The sequence below is a fragment of the Candoia aspera genome, chromosome 2 (assembly GCF_035149785.1).
Source record: "Candoia aspera isolate rCanAsp1 chromosome 2, rCanAsp1.hap2, whole genome shotgun sequence".
NCBI lineage: Eukaryota > Metazoa > Chordata > Lepidosauria > Squamata > Boidae > Candoia > Candoia aspera.
The window spans coordinates 113,177,896-113,197,820 of NC_086154.1; the positions used below are offsets into that span (position 1 = coordinate 113,177,896).

The 19,925-nt window shown below is 43.1% G+C and overlaps 3 protein-coding genes across 5 annotated transcripts; 1 reads left to right on the forward strand and 2 right to left on the reverse strand.

Moving 5' to 3' along the window:
- Positions 1-2,503: 2,503 nt before the first annotated feature.
- LOC134490048 (14-3-3 protein gamma-like) lies at positions 2,504-3,744 on the reverse strand. Its single transcript, XM_063292932.1, has one exon. The coding sequence runs from the start codon at positions 3,230-3,232 to the stop codon at positions 2,504-2,506; it is 729 nt and encodes a 242-aa protein (XP_063149002.1). The 5' UTR covers positions 3,233-3,744.
- Positions 3,745-5,618: 1,874 nt separating this feature from the next.
- On the forward strand, positions 5,619-11,838 carry DCXR (dicarbonyl and L-xylulose reductase). 2 transcript variants are annotated; one of them, XM_063293271.1, is made up of 9 exons: positions 5,619-5,751; positions 5,854-5,951; positions 8,609-8,763; positions 9,209-9,251; positions 9,513-9,612; positions 9,807-9,871; positions 10,384-10,501; positions 11,121-11,237; positions 11,614-11,838. In XM_063293271.1, exons 1-8 carry the CDS (start codon positions 5,703-5,705, stop codon positions 11,222-11,224), a joined length of 732 nt encoding a protein of 243 aa, XP_063149341.1. In that variant the 5' UTR covers positions 5,619-5,702; the 3' UTR covers positions 11,225-11,237; positions 11,614-11,838. The 2 variants fall into 2 exon arrangements, with proteins under 2 accessions (XP_063149341.1, XP_063149340.1); XM_063293270.1 differs by having other exon boundaries at positions 11,121-11,838.
- On the reverse strand, positions 11,423-18,920 carry RAC3 (Rac family small GTPase 3). Of its 2 annotated transcripts, none has more exons than XM_063293273.1 (6): positions 18,749-18,920; positions 15,720-15,791; positions 14,424-14,568; positions 14,096-14,158; positions 13,643-13,802; positions 11,423-12,331 (listed from the first exon to the last, which is right to left on the reverse strand). In XM_063293273.1, the coding sequence occupies exons 1-6, from the start codon at positions 18,781-18,783 to the stop codon at positions 12,201-12,203; spliced, it is 606 nt and encodes a 201-aa protein (XP_063149343.1). In that variant the 5' UTR covers positions 18,784-18,920; the 3' UTR covers positions 11,423-12,200. The 2 variants fall into 2 exon arrangements, with proteins under 2 accessions (XP_063149343.1, XP_063149342.1); XM_063293272.1 differs by having other exon boundaries at positions 14,451-14,568; positions 18,749-18,914.
- Between the last annotated feature and the right edge of the window lie 1,005 nt (positions 18,921-19,925).

The following is a 19,925-nucleotide window of genomic DNA, read 5'->3' on the forward strand; positions in this document are numbered from 1 at the left end:
CTGTCACTGAATCTACTCCACTGTTGTGAAATACATAATGCCATCAACCTGGATGATGGCCTGATAGCAAAAATATGCAGCTTAGAGCTGCAAGTGATCTATCAGCATCTCTTCTGTGTGCTCCAGGTTGGTGAGGCCAAAATCTGGGGCTCTTTACTAAATAACTCTGGACAGTGAAAGAGACAATACAGGCTCCTTGAAGAATTTCTTTTGACCATCCTTTTTGAAGAACTAGCACACTGGCCTCTTTTCATAAAGGAATAAGAATTAAAGCATTTTTCCTATGAATGATTTATTTGAAGCTTTTATGACCAGAACACAGACTGTACCTGACTCTCAGATGTACCCTATCTGGTGTGTTGTAAGCTCCAGAACAGTTCTGACTGTGATCACTACCTGATGAACATGTAACAATACTGACATGACTCATTTGGGGATGATGATGATGATGATGATGATGATGATGATGATGATGATGATGATGATGATGATAGCATTATTGTCTCTGCTGGGCATTCCTGACCCAGTTGATGCCCATTTTATTTTGACAGAAGAGACCGAAATTGAAGCCAAGCATTTGCCATCAAGTCAAGGCACAGAAAAATGTAAAATTTGAAACCCAAGATTTTCTTATTTAAAAACTCAATTGCAGATGGAAGCTTGATCATTTTATTTATTTATCAAATTTATATGGCCTCCCATCTCACAAGAAGTGATGCTAGGCAGTGTATAGCAAAAAGTATAAAAACAATAAACATGTCAAATATAGTCATATTAAGTTTTTAAAAATCATAATGCACATTCATCTGTTACAAAGAATTGGGGTGCTCAGGATACAGCTTTGAGTAGTACAAGAGTAGTATAAGAGTAATTTTTATACTGCTTTTTTCCTTAGAGGTTTGCTTCTCCACTGTACTTTTGGGCATGTTTTCCTTACAACTTGATTCAATTTTTCTCTGATCCCTACTATGTCTTAGTAAAATAATCATGAAACATTATATTAGGTAGAGCAGGGAGCTTAATGGCCCCCAAGGTGTTGGGGATATCACCAGGTGCCATATTGGGGCCCAAGGCTATAGAGGATATATGTTTAGTGCAGTGCATTTACTTGGAATATTTGTGCATGATTAGAATACAGTACCCTCTGCAGGTGCATTCCTGTTCCCTGGGAAATTCTGTCTCCTTCCTGAAATAAATATTTGTCATAATATGTCACTTTCTTATCTGACATACCTTACAACCCCCCCTCCTCAAACCAGCCATTAATTTGCATACACAGCATTGAAGTAACATTTCTGAGAATCCAACATCTTATTTATTATAGATTTTTTTATGAGTGTGGTAGGCTTTAAATCTTCAGTGAAATACAATAAGGAATCAAACTTGCCACTGGTTATGTCTGACCAAGGCTTGAAAAGGATAATTTAAATAAAAGAATGAATGAATGGATAGCACCAGAGTATGGAACAGAAGGCTTAATAAGATCATTGAGAACACTACTTTTTTTAATATGTGCAACTTGTCAAAATAACCATGCTCAATCTGCTTCAGTATCAGTTTTCACATTAACTAAATGATGTGTTTGCTACTGGCTTATCAACCATCACAGTTCTTTTCTAGACCAGAACATTTATTAGACTCAATTCTAGAAAAATGGCTTGTTAATTTTCTTATTGAACTTACTTTCTATTGTGTTACTCTGCATTCTACTCCAAATTTATGTGTATTCACCAACACTTATAATAGATGGTTGCTGAAAACAGATTTACATATCTAAATAAAGCCCTAGAAATATAATTAAATGGAAATTTCAGGTTTATGTTTTTCAAAATTATAAGTGTGTGTGTGTGTGTGAAAGAATCAGTAGTGATTGGTGCCCTGCTTTTCATTTTTTATATATGTTTTTAGCAACCTTATGATTTATATTTAAACAGTATAATGGGAATTATAGACAAATCATCCACTCTGTTAAGATCTAATATCACTGGATTTCTTTTTCCAAATTCTATTAAACTAATCAAATTAGTTTTTGAAAGTATTTTGGCTAACTAGTATTTATCTACATAATCATACAGAACTGTTCGCAGTTACAGCGGTGATGAAAAAGTAAGTTGCTACCAATCCTTGCATTTACAACCTTTGCAGGTCTGTAAAGCAAAGGAAAGCTAAAGTAAAACTATAAGCGTAGTCGTAGTTTCTCTTAGTGACCAATTCGCTTAACCAAATTGCCAGTCCCAATTGTGGTTGCTAAATGAGAGCTACCTGTAGTAACATTTATTTCTTAGTATTCTCTAGGATTACTTCATTTTCTGTAAGATTTAAACTTAAATCAGGAAAGACAGTGAACCAGGAACAGATTTTTATTTCTACAAGGATGTTAAAAACTCAAGATATTTGCACCTGCATTGGCCACTAATGGAATAGATTTGGTACCTGAGTAAATGTAGTAACAATGCGAATGGAATTTATCACTAGATCCCACGTTTAAGAGCCAGTCTTGGAATTAGCCCTCTTCCCTCTCCTCCTGTTCTTGAACACCAGTCCACTGCACAATGTTATCTCTCAGGTTTTGCAAGATCATTGTGGATTCCTTATAGAAGTCCAGACTGAGAGTCTCCAAGACATCAATGGCCTTGTCAAAGGCAGATTTAGCTAGTTTTGTTGCCTGATGAGGGTTATTGAGAACCTCATAATAAAGTATTGCAAAATTCAGAGCCACAGCCAAAGCTAAGGGATGAGTAGGTTCCATGCACCACTGAGTAATTTCCTGAGCTTCTCCATAGGCTTTCTCTGCAGATTTTACTAGTGTATCCTTAGCAGCAGGAAGGGCTACTTCAGCTAGGTAACGGTAGTTGTCACCTTTCATCTTCAGGTAAAAGGCTTGGCTTTCATAATCTGCCTCATTACAGTACTTTAGTAGTACATGATCTAATAGGCTAAGAATCTCCCAGCATTGTGCTTCCAACTCCTCCTTTATAGAGTCACGATAGGCTTGGGCTTGTTCCTTCTGCTTTCCAATTCCCTGTTCCACTGAATGCTTCAGCCTTCGCCAAGAACAGCAACACTTCTGTATTAGAAACTTATAGGCCTCAGCAAGCAGAGTCTTTTCCTTGTGGGTTAAGGGCTCTTTTTCTTCCATCACAAGCTGCTTCATAGCACTGACCATGTCCTTGTATCTGCCACATTGTTCTGCTAGTTGTGCTGCCTGCACCAGCTGATTACGATTCAACATTGAAAAAGAGCAATTAACAGCTGCAGATTGGCCTAAATGGGCCGAAGCAAGTTCTAGCTGTGATATTGGCGACAAGTGATGTCATAGGAATAGAATACTCAGGAACATTCTGAAATAGCCAGTCCATGTCTGCATAAATTGCAGTAAAACCTGGTTGGGCAAGACAGAGATGTGGCTCTGTCCAAGATTTGCCTTTTGGGATCCATCAGCAGCCATTATTCAAGGCCGGGGAAAGGGGGTGGGGTGATAATGTTCCTTTCAAGATAACTGGTTGTGACCAGGTAACAAGACACAAGTACATGTATTTGAAGCTGAACTGTATGAACAAATTGGGGGTCCTGCTTGTATATCACCTGCCTTTCAACCTTCATGCCCTGAGGGAGGGTTCATGGAATTCATGGCCTCTGTGACAACGTCACAAGGTCAAACTCATACTCATCCTACTCATTTCAAATCAGCTAGTTGTGATTTGAAGATGGAGATCACTTTGTGATTCAGAAAAGGCTCATCTCACTCTGACCTCTGCAGGGCAAAGAGACCAATTAAGATAGTTCACCAGGGGCCTTATGGATCCAAATGGCACTTAAAATATAAATATTATTTTTAATTAATTAAATGACTTAGTACTCAAGAAGTACTAACGGTAATTATTTTTTTGGTAGATTTGTGCATAGCTTTTTAAACAAGATTTCAAAAAGTACAGCTGTTTTAACAATTCAAAAAAGGTGCTTTGTTTGATTATGTGCCATCAAGTTGTTTTTGATTCCTAGCAACCACATAGATTGATTTTCTCCATTGCAATCTATCCCTAACCTATTCTTTCATGTCTTCCAATGGTGCACTCATCGCCATTGTAACTGAGTCTGTCTACCTTGCTGCTGGTCATCCCCATTTCCTTCCTTCCACCTTTCCCAGCATTAGAGCCTTTTCTAGAGAGCTGGGTCTTCGCATAATGTGTCCAAAGTAGGATAATTTGAGCCTGGTCATTTGTAACCCAAGTGAGAACTCTGGGTTGATTTGTTCAATTATCCATTGGTTTGTTTTCTTGGCTGTCCACGGTATTCTCAGGAGTCTTCAACATCAAAGTTCAAAGGCGTCAATATCCAGCTTTTTCAAAGCCCAACTTTTGCTTCCATAGAGTGGAATACCATGGCTTGCACGATTCTGATCCTTGTAGGTACAGACAAAACTTTTGAGTATCTTTTCCAAGGCCTTCACTCTATCAAGTGCTAGTCTGCAGCGTACTGACTGTTCCTTTAATGTTGATGTTTAATGTTGATACTTGATCCTAAAAGGCAGAAGCTACTACCTTCATTCTCAATTATAAGGTTCAGTTACAGTGGTGGTGAGTGCACTGTTGGAAGACCTGAAAGACTAGGTTAGGGACAGGTCATCCCAGAGAAAATCTATGTGGTCGCTAAGAGTTGACAACAACTTGATGGCGAATAATAAATCACCTACCATCCTGACCGCACCGACATTCTGAGATAAACGTATTTGTAATCAGCTACTTTTAGTACTGTGGTAGATGGAATTATGGAGCTGAGGCTAGTTCAAGGTTTCTAGTACCAATTTGCTTAAGGTACAATGAGGAAGTACAGGAGTGCAGGGTTGGAGGCTTAAAATTATTGTCTCTTAGAACAGCCTTGTCCTCATACTACATTTATATGTCCCCTAAATTCTTTTACATGGGATTTACTTAAGATTTCTGCTTGCCAGGCAAGTAAAAGCACAAAATGTCTGTATGTGAGTGGCTGGAGTCAGGTGACATATAAATTTAATTTATTATTATTATTATTATTATTATTATTATTATTATTAAAAGTATCTACAGTGTTGGGTGTCATATAAAATTATTACTGTTGTGTTGTAGCATTTCTACTGCTTATTGCCTCAGGTATCAAATACTGTCTCTTTCACACCTTGATTAGGAGGGGGACAACGTTTACAGCTTTGCTACGCACGAAAATGTCATTCCCACATTTCATGGTTCTCAGAAGCCGCTCTGGATAATAAAATTGAACTATTTCTCTCTCTGTCAGCAACCTATCTGCCCCCAACTATTACATTTATCAACTTGCAATGCGCCGGTAACATAAACACAAGAAGCTTTGTATGGCTCCGATTTTGCGACGACACACCACAAATACACGAAGCTCAGATTCCTTCACGGGAGAAAAACATGGCGTCGAAAGGAACCAGGAACTTTGCCTTCAGACAAAGGAGCGGTCGCCCGGATGCGGTCTTACACTCTACACCGAAGGACGCCAGAAGTCGGGCTTGGGCGCTCCCCGATAGACGCCGTAACGGTGACGGGGAGCGCGTCCTCGGCCGAAACTGCACACACGACACCCAGGGGGGCGGGGAGGGCAGCGGCGCAGGGACGGTCTCAGCTTGCCCCTTCGGGCGCCGCCTCTAGACTTCCAGTGCTGTCTCCAAGCGCCGACTGGAGCCTCAGCCGCCGCGGAGGATGGAGCGCTTCTCGGGCCGCCGCGCTCTGGTGACGGGCGCAGGCAAAGGTACCGTCCGCGGGGTTGCGCCGCTGGAGCAACACTGGGCGTTTCGGGGACGTGCCCCCCCGTATTAGTTGCCTTGCAATAATGTTGTGCTCCCCTTTGCAGGGATCGGCAGGGCTGTGGCAGTACGGTTGACCCGCGCGGGGGCTCAGGTGGTGGCGGTGAGCCGGACCCAGGCGGATCTCGAGAGCCTACAGAAAGAGGTAGAGGCAGCGCGGCTCTTTCCCACTCAGCCTGCGCCCATTTGTGGAGCTTCTTGGGGTGCTGCGCGGCCCCACCCGCGTTTTTTCTCTAGCCTGGAGGTTCAGGCGTGGGTGGTTGCCTCTACGGTCAGAGGAAGGGGGGCTTTGCTGGTGGGAAACACCAGCGCAAGACTGCTCTTCCACCTTCAGGGATGTCCCGTTTCACCTATTTGCTGGGATTGAGGAACAAATACAGAGTGGTCCCCCTTTTTTATTTATTTACTTACTTACTATCCTGCCTTTATTATTTTTATAAATAACTCAAGGCAGCTAACATACCTAATACTCCTTCCTCCTATTTTTACCAGCTGCTCTAGCCTTAGTCTGTACTGAAAGACAGAAGAGCAAACTAACTTCCACCCTTTCTTCTGCCTCCAGACACTGGTCTGAGGTAGAGGGGGAATAAAATGACTTGACCTAATCTGGAAATGCCTGGGGTTTATGGGTTAGGATGTTGTGCCTGGCCTGCTAGAGGGTGGCCTTCAAAAGCTACCTCTATCAGATAGCCACATGCACATTGTGTCCACGGAATGGCACTGATTTGAAAATAAGCCGTTTACTGAATTTCTCATCATTTTCTCAACACAGTATTCAAGGTTTAGAAGTCTTGCTGAGGAGCAAGGGGAACAGTGGCAACAGGCAACGTGCTTCTCTTTCTCACAAAATTGCCATGAAAGGGGAAGTTGTACTTTGCAGCAACTGAACTCCTCTGCCATTCTTGGGACATTCTTCACGTAGCATGAATGTGCTTTTGAGGGCATCTTTTTATATTAGGGATGAGTATTTCAGGATACAGAAGAATCTTACTAGAGGACTTCTGGTCTGAACAGACTGAACAGCTGTGCCCATGGGCTCAGCGGGCAGAACTTACAACAGGCAGTTTTTTTGGGCTCAGCCAGGTTTTTCCTGAAGCCCAGGAATGTTTTTCTGGAAAAAGGAAAACACTTGGAATCATCCCATCTGCCTCCGGATGGCTGCTTGCAGCCAGAAGATCTCAAACAGTGTTTGCGTTTGACTGCTAAGAGCTAGCCCAGAGGCTAGGACATCACCATTTCCATGCTGCGCTGTAGCCTTAAAGGGACACTAAGACCAGCCACCCCATTTCTAAATCACCCAATTTATATATTTTTTAAGTACGTATACCCTAAGAGAGGCTTTCTACAGCAAGGAGAAGAGGGTTCTCTTGGTGTTTATCATTATTTTGGGGATTAATTCTTTTAAAAATAATTCTTTTTAAGTTTTGAGCTTTATTTTCCCTCCAAATATTAAGGAGGACTGAGAGTAAATAATTGTCTCCCTGTTGTTATTTTTGTACTAAATTTGAAGATATTAGCATTTTCCTACATATTGAATGAGCTGTTTTGAACTTTCAGTTTTCTGCTTCTACTTTCCCTTGGGAACTGTCTGCTATCTCACTTTCACTTGTGTAAACATTTCAGAATTCTTTCATATCTTCAACGTTCACTGGTTAAGCTCCTAGGGGGCACCATAATCTACTGCTTGAGACATGGAGGATTTTAAACAGACTTTCTCTGACTTCCACCAAGATTTTAAACAGATTTTTTCTGACTCCTACCAAGTTTTTATGCAAGGCATTCAGGACATTGTGGAAAATATGAGGTCTAAAATGTGTCATATGGTTGGGGATGTCATGGATGAAATAGGAATTTAACAATGACAGAAATGTCTCTTCAACTTCTGTTGAAATGCTGAAGATTGGATAGTGGAGTTGGAGAAATTTAAGGGAGAGATCGAGTTACAAGCCATAACTGAAATTGATTTTCAGATGGAATGCCATGGAAAAGAAGGGGTTATTATGCATGGGAGGTCTCCTGAAGAGAAGTTGGAGTTCTTGAGCGGGGCAGTTGGGCTGTTTGATTTTTCTAAGAAAAAAGCTCTGTACGCATTGTGGGGATATGTAAATGCTCTGGTTTATATTGAAGTGGGATACGGGTTTAAGAATATTTTTTATCTTTATTACAGTAGACAGGAATGTATAGAATAGTAGCAGGAAGGGAATAATTAAATAAATGTTATCTTTCGGGGGGAAGTTGATTAGGAGGTTTATATATTTTTTTTCCTTTTAATACAAGGGGAGGGAGTAACTGTATTTAGCCATTTTCATAATGTGCCAATGGAATGATTTATAGAAATAATGTGATTTTGGTTTAATATAGAGTAAGGGATTGAATATGGAAAATTTTTGTATATCCTTGCTGTTAAAAGTCGGAAGTCACCTCTTTTTGTAACTTCGAAAAAAAATTCTCTTGTGTTTCTACATTTTTTAAGTTTTTTCTTTGTAGTTATTTTTCTGTAGTTTTTATCTTTGCTTGAAACTTAATAAAATTCTTGTATTAAAAAAAAAGAATCTTACTAGAGTTGCAGATCTCCAAAATACTCTTTGAGTATCAAAAACATAACTGGAACGTTGTGTGAAAATATCCATGCAGTTCAAGCTTAATGAAGGAACTACATGTCCTCAGCCCTTTATTTGAAATCATGTACTGATAAAGTTTCTTTCATATGCAAGAAGAGTAACTTGAAAACTAGCAATCTCAGCTCCCTTGCCTTGCAATCACCTTCATCTCTGTCTTTCCTGACGTTGTTTCTCTCCTCAGTGCCCAGGTATCCAGACGCTGTGTGTTGACCTCGGAGACTGGGAAGCTACAGAGGCCGCACTAAGCACAGTGGAAGATGTTGATCTGCTTGTGAATAACGCTGCTGTAGCAGTTTTGCAGCCGTTCCTGGAAGTGACTAAGGAGGCCTTTGACAGGTAATCCATGGCCCAGGCCAAAGAGAAGATGTAAAGAAATAGAATATTTAAAGAAAATAGGTCCCACAGTTAGTACTAGGTACTAAAGGGAGTTGTGGGAATTTGGTTTTAGAAGCCACTGTTGTAGGTGCTGATTTTCAGCCCTAGAGGCCTTTTCCATTCCACTTTGAAGGGTAAAATTTAATAAAATGTTCTCCTAGACTGAAAACTGAGCTTCAGATGTTTGTTTAGTTTGCAAAACAGCGGTTTTCCTTGTCCTTGATGAAAAAAGGGCAGACTGGTTTGGTTTAGCAACCTGATAATTCCTTTGTTTCCTGAGACTGAGGGAGGGGAGGAGGCTGGGAGTTTGGTATGCAATCCCTGCACTTTGGGACCTTTAGCAATTACCCACTTCGTTGCTATTGGCTTTCCCTGGTGTATTTAATCTGGCTTTCCTTTTATATAGATCTTTCAGTGTCAATCTTCGTGCTGTGCTGCATGTCTCCCAGGTGAGAAATCTGCATTATGTTGGAAGGAACATGCTCACTTCAAAGAAATATAGAAGCAGTTAGTCAAAAACTTCCATTAACAAATGGAAGATTATTGTGGTCTTAAAGAAGGTGGACTTGTGGTTCTATCCTATGTGTCTTTACTCAGAAGTAAATCTCCACCTCACTGTGGTTTAGTAACTGCCTTAGATTTAACCTTTGATGCCCAGATATCATTAAATCTCAAGTGGTAAATGTCTGATAAATTCTCTGTTGTCACAGATTTTTGCCCAGAAACTGATTGCCAGAGGAGCACCAGGAGTCATGGTGAATGTCTCAAGCCAGGCTTCCCAACGGGCTGTGGTAGATCACACTGTTTACTGTGAGTATCAGTGCAGCATTTGCTTTCTTGGTTCCACAGGTCAAATCTCCCAGCAGTTTTTGAAGAATCTTGCAGGGTGAACATTGCCTCAGGTTGTGCCTGTTCAAGGTACTTAGAGGCTGGAAAGTGAAGCAAAAGCCAGGAGAAGAGGAAGAAGGGGAAGCTTTTAATACACTTTTTCTGTTTGTTTGAAGGTGCAACCAAGAGTGCCTTGGATATGCTGACGAAGTCAATGGCTCTGGAATTAGGTCCCCATAAGGTAAGCACCTCTGCTTGGAGAATAAGCACAAGATGAATATCTGAACGAGGAATAATAAATATAGTGCAGGCAAAGCAGAGCAAACAAATAAAATATTTTTGTCTTTATATGACTCTATATAGCTTAATATAGACCAAACATACAGGAAAAAAAATGGAGCCTTCCTTTGAAGGAAGCAGATTGAGTAGGCCAGGGTGATGTATTTCCCTAAGAGCCAGTTGATTAAAATTTTAGCTGTTTTCATAGTGAAAAACCCATTCCTTAAGAGTAAGCTCATAAAGCATGGATGAGTAATGTGTGCTCCTTCAAATGTTGCTGACTTCCAACTCCCAGCATGGCCAGCGATGAGGGATGATGAGAGTGCTCAATTACCAACACTGAGCAGAGTTCTAGACCATCAACAATTCTAGACCATACACATTGGTCACCCCTTCCTTAAAGCCAGAGTAGGTGTCTGCTGGGTGCTTAATCTAACCATGCACTCACTCTCTATTGCCTTTTCGCTTTTCAAGATTCGGGTAAATTGTGTGAATCCCACAGTTGTCATGACAAACATGGGACGCCTCAACTGGAGTGATCCCCAGAAAGCTGGATCTATGCTTAGCCGCATCCCACTGGGAAAATTTGCAGGTAATTTGGAACACAGACTTGCTGTGTCAGAGGTCAAGAGAGGGTCTCTGGAGACCTACCAACATTCCAGAAGAGAAGTGCTTAGCAATAACTGAGAAACATGCAGCAGTGCTGTGGCTCCTTTAAAAGAATTGATCATCTGGAATGTGCAAGCTTCTGATCAAAGCCTGTAGTCTTTCAGCTGTCCTACTCCTCTGATAGCGAGGCTGAAACAGATTACATCTCTGATGTGGAGAAGATCCCTCCCTGTTCCTTACATACCAAGTCCTAGCCATTTTAGATAACGCTAATGAAGTGTTCCCATAAGGAAGGTGTGATTTTCTCTTTTCCTGCCAGGGATTTAATTAATCTCTGGGACCATACCACCTCTCTTATCAGGATCACATCAACTACAGACAACAACAACAACAACAAATCTTACATCTGGTTCTGTGAATTAATTGCTAGAGAAAGCAGCATGGGGTGGGGTATTGCTGGCTGGATAAGGTAAGACTAGTTAGTACCATTTGGTTTTAGGAATGGGAAATTCCTTTCGGTCTGTGAAAGACCTGAAGAATTCTGTTGCTTTGACTGCCTTCAGAATTGCTTTCAGCCATCCTTCACGCATCTCTCCTTACAGAACTGGATGATGTGGTAAATGGTATTCTGTTCTTGTTGAGCGACCAAAGTAACATGACCACTGGCGCCATGCTGCCCATTGATGGAGGATTCCTCTCCTGCTAGAATACCGTGTTGGGTGAATTCCTTGGGGATGAATATCTACTCTGTGTGATTTATCCTGTTCAGTCATTTTGAAAATACTGGAGAATCATGAAATGGAACATAGTAGAAAGAATTTAACTTCCATTACTGCAATCAGTGGGAAAAGAGACGATGACACGTTCTTCCTTCAATTGATGCTTCTAAAACAACCACGCTACCTTACTTATGGAGAAATGTTTATTGTATAAAATAAGAGGTGTTCAGCTCATCACTCTACACGATGATTAAAAACTGGACCTGTCTCCATCCAAATCCCTCAAAGCTCTCTCTACCCCAACCCCCAGTCCATTATTCCTGACAAAAGGAAGGAGTCAGTTGTCACCCTTCCTGTGTCTTGTTCAATCCTACAGAAAGGCTCCTCCCAGGCGGCCCTCTTCTGCAGAGGCTGGACAAGGTAAAGAGGTCTTCCTCTTCCCCATCTTTAGGGGAGTCAGATGATCAGTCAGACTGCTCGGGAACAGCAAAGAGCCTGATGGCCTCAAAGGCAATGATAGCTTTGAATAGCACAAGAGTGGCCTGGACCATCGACTTAGTTGGTGTCCCACTTTGTAAAGCACAAATGGCCTGTTTTCCAACCTGTGTCTCGTTTGTCTTTCCTGCCGCCCCTGGGGTTCATTATATACTCCCACCACAATGCTCTAGCACCAAGAGAAGTAGTAAGAAAGGGCCGTTCCTTTCATTCGTGAATTACGTCCTAGCAAAGTCACGGAGAGCATGCTTGTTGCATGGCTCCGCCCTGGGGGTGGGACAGCACCGAGCTCCTCTTTTTCCCATGCGGCCCTTTTACATCAACACATTAAATTAAAGAGACATTTAAAAAACACTGACTTCATACACGATGAGGGACCCCGCCATTCCCTTGTGGGAACACCCAGCAAACTCTTCCTCCTCAGACACTAGGAGGAGTCATCCATAACACATGGAACTCAGGCGTGCTCTAGAAGACAGTGCATTTCTTGCCAGGCTTCTTAACAGGTGGAGGACAGAGCACAGCACGGATGGCTTCATCAAAGACAGTCTTGAGCCCTCTCTGGGTAAGGGCAGAGCATTCTAGATACTTCACTGAACCTGTAGGGAGAGGGCATAAATGAATTGGGAACTATGCTTTTCTTCTTAAGACATCATCAGATTATTGAGCGTTATTGTTTCATTTAAAAAAGGTATCTCATGACAAAAAAGACAACAGGGAACCCTTGAACATGCTGTTCTTTCTCTAGATCATAGTGATCCAGCTGTGCTGGAGATGGTCTGGCGGTTTTCTGGAAAGATCTCTTCCAGAATAGGAAATCGTTTGTGGTTTACTCCCAGAAAGCTGCCGGACCACCTCTAGAATGGCTGAATCAGTGCAGTCTGAAGAAAAACAAATATGAATTTGGAATTTCCTAGGATGTCCCATCTCTGGAAACAGACTGTTCTGAACATCAGATCCGGAAGAAAAGGCATGCTGCAGGTCCCATCTGTTGGGAACTACACTTGGGGCCTTCTCTGCCATGGCGCCTGCCTTACGGAACATTCTCCCCACCCCAAAGTGAGGTTAGCTCCATCCCTGTTGGTTTTCTGGAAGTCCCTCAAGACCTGGTTATATCATCAGGCCTAGGGGCCCCAGGGGACTGGTGAGATCTTGAGGTGGCACCATTACTGCTCTTAACATCTATTCTCTCTAATGCCTTGTGATTTTTTAAAATAATAATTATATGTGCATGCATGTGTGTATTTATTTACTGTTTTATCATTTTGCTGTACGCTGCCCAGAGTCATTTTTTATGAGTTCGGCAGCCATATAATTTTTTATATATATATCAATCACATATCACTTCATGATCAGCTACATTTCTTGTTTTCCTCACTCTCTTTTTTTCCTTCTAGCCCACTTACTGGAAGATGAGTTATGGAATCTTGAAAGCTTCCAGCAATTTTCATAACAGATCCTCCCTCCCTCCCTCCCTCCCTCCCTCCCTCATGGCCAGTACAGCCACCATTAGTTTTTAAAAGAAAAGATGCTCTTTAATCTAACAGCAGGGGAAATGTTCCAGACCTCCCTAATTCACGGCTCCCTTCTCTGTCTTAGAGGTGGGCAACTGTTTTTGGGGGGAGGAGGAAGAGGATGCAATGTGCAAATAAGATCCTCCACATCATGGAATTGGAAGGTAACATCTTCCCCTGCTTGGGGAGAGAAGGGTAAGAGTTTCTTTACAGTTTAAGTTGCGTCAGCTTAAACTATAGTTGTGTTTTCCAATTCAGCAAAATGGGAATTCAGCTGCCACTTTCCAGCAAACATGCTGTCAATATGTAACAGGATGGGAGCTCTGGGGGCTGCAAAAAATGTGATTAGGGGCTGCATGGCCCACTCCTGCTCTAGCCTCTATTTCCAAGACTCACCAATCTCCCTGGCCATGGCCAGGCCTTGTGGGTAGGTGATGGGAGCCAATTTCTTATCGCGCAGCCGTTCTATGGTGTCCTTGTCATCTCTCAGATCCAGCTTGGTGCCCACCAAAATGATTGGTGTGTTAGGGCAATGGTGTCGGACTTCTGGGTACCACTAAAAATAAGAGCAGTGAATTCATTTGGTAACTAATGTAAGAAAATGGTGCAGTATCAGGATAATGGTTTCAGGGTCAAATAATATTTTCTTGCATTTTGGCTAACCAAAACTTGGCTTTCCTTAGAAAGCGGGGGAGGATGGATGCTGCTCCATATCAAATTCCTTTACTTTTACACTTCTATTTGAGGCATCAATCAGCAAAGAGGAAAATAGCCTTTGTTAATCAGTAGCAAGGATGCAGTTAACAGACCCTCCTTAGTAAGATAATTTTCTACGTGAAAGAATATTACCTTGGCTCGGACATTTTCAAAGGACGCAGGGCTCACAAGCGAGAAGCAGATCAGGAAAACATCCTATAAGGATATGATCATCAGTGTTCATATGAAATAGTCACAGTTGCAAACTTTTTCTTTTATGCTGTGGCAAATCTTGGATTTCCCACCCATCCAACATCAGTCCATAAAACCCAAAATCCCAGATTTTATAAAACTGGCATGCCAGGTCAGCTTGACATTAAATTGGCTGGACCTGATATTATTCAGGTTTGATTCTTAAGAAGTATGGAATTGGTTAAGTGTAGAGTTTGCAGAAACAGGTCCTATTGGGGAAAGAAGGAACCCAGATCAGCTCCACTTCAGCACTTACCGTCTGGGGATAAGAAAGCGGTCGCAACCGGTCATAGTCTTCTTGTCCTGCTGTGTCCCAAAGGCCCAGATTTACTGGCTTTCCATCTACCATGACATTGGCAGAATAGTTATCAAATCTAGGGGCAAAGGGTCTTGTCAGCAGTGGTTAAGTCAGATAAATACATTCTCAAGATAACTCAAATTCCCTCTTCTCAATTAGTAAAAGTTACTGTGCTCTACTTTAATAAAAGTATCTCTTCTATCACTTTTGCTTATTAAACTCCCAGCACAACTTTTACTATAGAAACAATAAGCAATCAAGATTGAGGTCTAGTAAAAACATGGTTTTCTCCACTTCTGTATTATGTAAGCTGCTTACACAGTGGTCCCTTCTGAATGCCTTTAATATTTCTGTCCTTTTTGTTTTTTTATAGTAAGCTAGCACTATATGGACTTAAAAACTCTTCAGAGACAATAATTGACCATTAACAGACTATTCAACAGCAGTCCCACTAGGTAACAAATAGAAAACCAGAACCAAGTGAGCAGAAAACTAAACGTTGGACTGAAGGGGACCTCTGGTTTTACAAAAATCTTGGCCGCAGGATTAGGCAGTGCTGGGTGATACAGTGATACATTAAATGCTCTGTGAAAACACTGCTGACTGCAGAAAAGCAGTGTCTCAGTAGTGCCAATGGGCTCAAATTTAGTTAATCTGTATATTACCAATAAGTTATACAATAACATACTTATGGAGATTATAAGCCTTGAAAAGATCCCTTTCTCTGAACCTTGGATTCTCCTAGGAGCCACGAAGGCAGCTGAAGCAAGAAAATAGTTTGGATCTTGTAAATATTTTGTGAAACTATGTTTGAGGGCAATCCTGGGGATTCTTATAGTCAGCATGGGTTATGTCACGCAATAATAGTTTCACACTATACATGCCCATACACAAAATAATGTAAAATCCTCAAACATTTCAAATTCTGCAGTGATTACACAAGGACACTATGCATATGTGAACACACTATGGAATGTGTTCCAATCTTGATTTCTTGGTGAATGTACTTGCTTAGTTAAGTACCACGCAAAACCCTTAATGCATGATTCAGTATACTATTTTTCTATATAGAACTTGGTCACACTTGAAGGGCCCCTTGGTGTATCCAATTCTTTTAGTACTCAGCACCTCAAAATCCTAGTACAGGAACAGTTCAAACCACTGTGCTTTTACGTTTATTTTATCCCATGATTATCTGGAACCTAAGCTTTCTCCCACAGTACTCACACAGTGGGGATGTATTCCCCAGGGAAGGCATTTGTCGTGTAACTGATCAACAGACAGGTCTTCCCCACAGCCCTGAGAACATGAAAGCAGAAATATTAAGCACAAATACAGTACAATAAGATAACAAATCCCAGAGCTTGGAGGAGAAACAGATATGCTCTATTACCCTAAAACGCAAGTTACTAACCCAGGTTTCTTTGTATCCCATACATGGAAAACACATCTAAATACCACCACCACCACCCCATAGTCTGAATGTGGTATTTTTGACTATTGGATTCTTCCCAAGGATCTAGGATAGCTAAAGACATTGTTATATGCATTATTCCAAATAATGCAACTTTTTGTAATGGATGATGATGAAGCATATTTTGCAGAGATTCTTCCAACATACTCATGAAGACCTACTATTTAAATTACCAGGGCACAATCAGATTAAAAATTAGAGGAATAAAATGTAATACATTCAAATTTTGAATTATTAGTCCCAAGAACACCTTAATGTTGACTATGTTGCACCTTATATACTAGCAGGCAACCTTATCTTCTGCATGCTCAAGAGTTCTTCTTAATATGTCCTGGAAGAACCAATAATTCAACCAGTAGATATCCAGACTTTCAGCCCAATGATAATGTCAACCACATACTGGCAAGTCAGGGTGGTATTTGGGTTAGGCAGGAAAACATTGATGGAGTACCATACTTCTTAGGATGAGAATCCTCTGGAATAACTATTCAGAAGGTAGCAAACATACCCCCTGCTATTTATCTTTCATGCCCCCTCCACTCTTAATGCTGTTTCTACAGATGGATTATCTTGAGATCAGCACCAACATTTTTAACAAACCAAAGTATAAGAAGGGAGGTGTCTAATAATTCTTAATTTTGCTCTCCCTTCTGATTTTTAACCATGGGTATGTGTTTGAGATTCTGAACCATAGAGGACTTACCCTTGTTAATTGTGGGGCACTTATAGAGTGCGTTCTGGGTATTGAAAATAATGCCCATATATTCCCATATATTACATACCAGTGCAATGCAGTGGTTACGGGTGGTGGACTGGCACTGGGAAGTTCAAGCCCTCCCGCCCCAGCTACAGAAGCTCAGTGGGTGACTTTGGACCAGTTAGTCTTTCTCAGCCCAACCTACCTCACAGGGTTGTTGCAGTGGGAGAAAATGGGAGGAGGGAGCTCTATGTACACTCCTGAGCTTCTGAATGAAACCACTTATACAAATATCATAAAACCATTAAGGTAGTTTCCTATTGGGGCAGTGTGCCTGAACTAATGGGCCAGGGAGAACAGGTGCCTGCTGCAAAGTAGGCGGGTGTGTGATGTGTTTGGGACCAGAGCTGCTGTGCCATAAGAACACACTAGATATTGAGCTCAGATGATACTTGAACAGTAGTTCACAGCTTTATTATTTAATGCATCCTTACAGCAAAATTCTAAAGCTGTTACCCTTTTTTTCCCCTCAGAATAAGCCTACTGTATAGAATTCAACCACACTGAGACACAGCAGTCAGGCTTACCTGTCACTGCTTGGCTTTTGCTTAATGTATTACATGAACCCAGACATTGTGATTTGTAGATCATGGTCATTGGCTTATCCAATAAACCACAATTGAGCACAATCACAACCAACTTATCCAACAAACCATGATTAAGCAGATCACTGTTTAGCATGATACATGAACCAGACCAGTGACTACCCCAGAAAACTTAATCAGCAAGGATGTAAAGCTCAAGACTCAGCAGCACATGGCAATTCCCCCTCCCACTGCACACATGTTGCAAAGTTATGCTGTACAGCCACAGTCCCAAAATCTGTTCAAATTATTCTGGAACCACAGGTGGAAAATTCCATAAGTCCCTCCCCTGCCCTGGCAAATAAAACAATAATAAATTAAGATATGATTTGCTGCCCTTTCACAATGCTGCAAAGTAGCTGCTTCATTCTCCTGCTGGAATGGTGGTATCTGGGTGTAGAAATCCAGAACTCTTCAAGTCCAACCTTCCAGTATTTCTACAGACTAACCCACTATATTTTATAGATATTGCAGAGGGGTACATCACAAAATCACCCCCATCCCACTTCTTTTTTTTTTTTCTGAGTGCAGGATTCCTTGCTTGATCCCACCATCTTCTGTATCTGGTAGTCACTGCCAGTTGATTCTTATAAAGCTCTCTTCTCTGCTGGCCACCCATATCAGCCTACTAAGCCCTTTTCACCCATCCTTCTCCTTGTGGTACGCTTGACCCTCCCACCCTTCCCCCACTGTTACAGAATCACAGAATGTAAAAAAGCCATGAGTTGGGCACTGGATGGAGTCTACTAGTCCTGGTCCTAGGTTCTGAACTGGCCCTCTTTCCCATCATTCTAGAAGCAACGTGGACGGGCATCATGAATCATCATTCCATTCAAAGGCACATCTACACTTTCTGGTACTATGACAGAGGTATTTGGGAGCAAGGGTTCAATTCCTTCCTGGCCTGGGGTTCAGCTGCCACGGAATGGGATGAATGGCAAGGGATCAACCAGCTGCTGCATGGGAAAGCAGCCTTATCAAACCACATGTCGAGGCTAAGGGGGACCAGGAAAGGCGGGGGGGGGGGCTCCCTTGAGACTGCAGCAGACGGGGAGGGGGGCGGCGGAGCTGAGCAACAGAAGAATGGAGAAAGAGCAGTCACTAGCAAGGCAAAGAATTCTGAAGGGGCTGGCTTCTGCGACAATAAGTGGAGAGCGGCACCCGGGCGCCTACCAGGAGATGGATGGGCGTGTGCCCAGAGCTTCCAAGCGGACGCCTCCCCTCTTGCTCCCGACCTCGTGCTCCCTCCCGAACCACAAGGAAGGATGAATGCAACCTTCCCTCCACCTCAGGTAGCGGGGCGGCCGCATCCCCGCTTCCTCACAGAGTCGAGCCCCACCCTAGCCTTGCCCAGCGGGCACGCAAGCACATGGTCTGCCACTTGGGCCGAGAGCCAAGCGTGCCCCCCACCCCCGCCCGCACCGTCCCCGCTGGCGCTCACCCGTCTCCCACGACCACACACTTGATGGCCTGCATCTGCTCTGGGAGCGCGGTGGGCTGGGAGGGACGGCGGCGGCGGCGGCGGCACCGGGCTCAGCGCCTCTCCTTCCTTCGCGATGGATGCCGCCCGCAGCCGCAGTGAGCGAGCGAGCGAGCGGGCGAGACCCGTAGCCGGGCGGGGCCGGGGGAGGGGGAGGGGGAGGAGGAGGAGGGACGGAGGCAGAACGGGAGTCCGGGGGCCCCTCCCTGCGACCCCTTGCTCTCCAGAGAGGAGCGGCGTGAAAGGAGGCGGGGGCGAGCGAGCCCGCCCCCTCCCCCTCTCCGCCGGGATCCCTCGCTCGACTTCTTAAGCTGCTGAGCTTGGAGCACCCCCGGCGGTATCTTAGCAACTCTCGCGCGTGCTGGCCCCTCGCCCCGCTCCGGTGCCGAGCGCTGGGAAGGGGCCGTCGGCCCTTTGTAATCAGTGGCGGAGAGTTGGAAGCCAGCGGCGGAGCGTCGGGAAAAGGGGCCGTCCCAGCGCCTGCTGCTGCTGCTGCTGCTGCTGCTGCTGCTGCTGGGGTCGGCGAGCCAGCGCCGTTTCCCTGGGCCAGACTGTTTTCTTACCACTGGTGACAGCCGCTTATAGGATTCAGCGGAGGAGCTTTTTCAATCCGGTCCTCGGTTATTTATGAATGCATTTAGCTTTTAATAATCTTTATTCGTGGCGCGTGTAGAATTTATGGTTTTGATTAGTTAAAAAACATAATCCATAAAGTGTGGCGTTTTTGCTTGTCATGAATGTTCATTACTTAGGGCGAGGCAGCTAGGACTGGATCTTGGGCCAGAATCCAAGGTCCCACAATTCGGGTGGAGCCGGACCAAGCAGGCAGCACATTGTGGGGCAGCAGCTAACAGGTCCATTTGTCGGCACCGGCCCATTTTGTTCAGGGCCTGGAGTTACTGACCTGACCTTTCTGCATTGCTGTTGCAATCCCATGGCTGAGATCCCCTAACACAGTATCCCGTGGTGGTTTGCTTATTGATTTATCTGCTAATTTGTGCACTGCCCATTCCTGAAAACTCTGGGCAGCTAATAGTAAAAAAAAAAAGCAAAAAAACCCTTCAAAAATAATAAACCCACCCATAAATTAATAGAATATCAAAATCATACAAAAAGGGGAAAAAAACACATTTTGGCA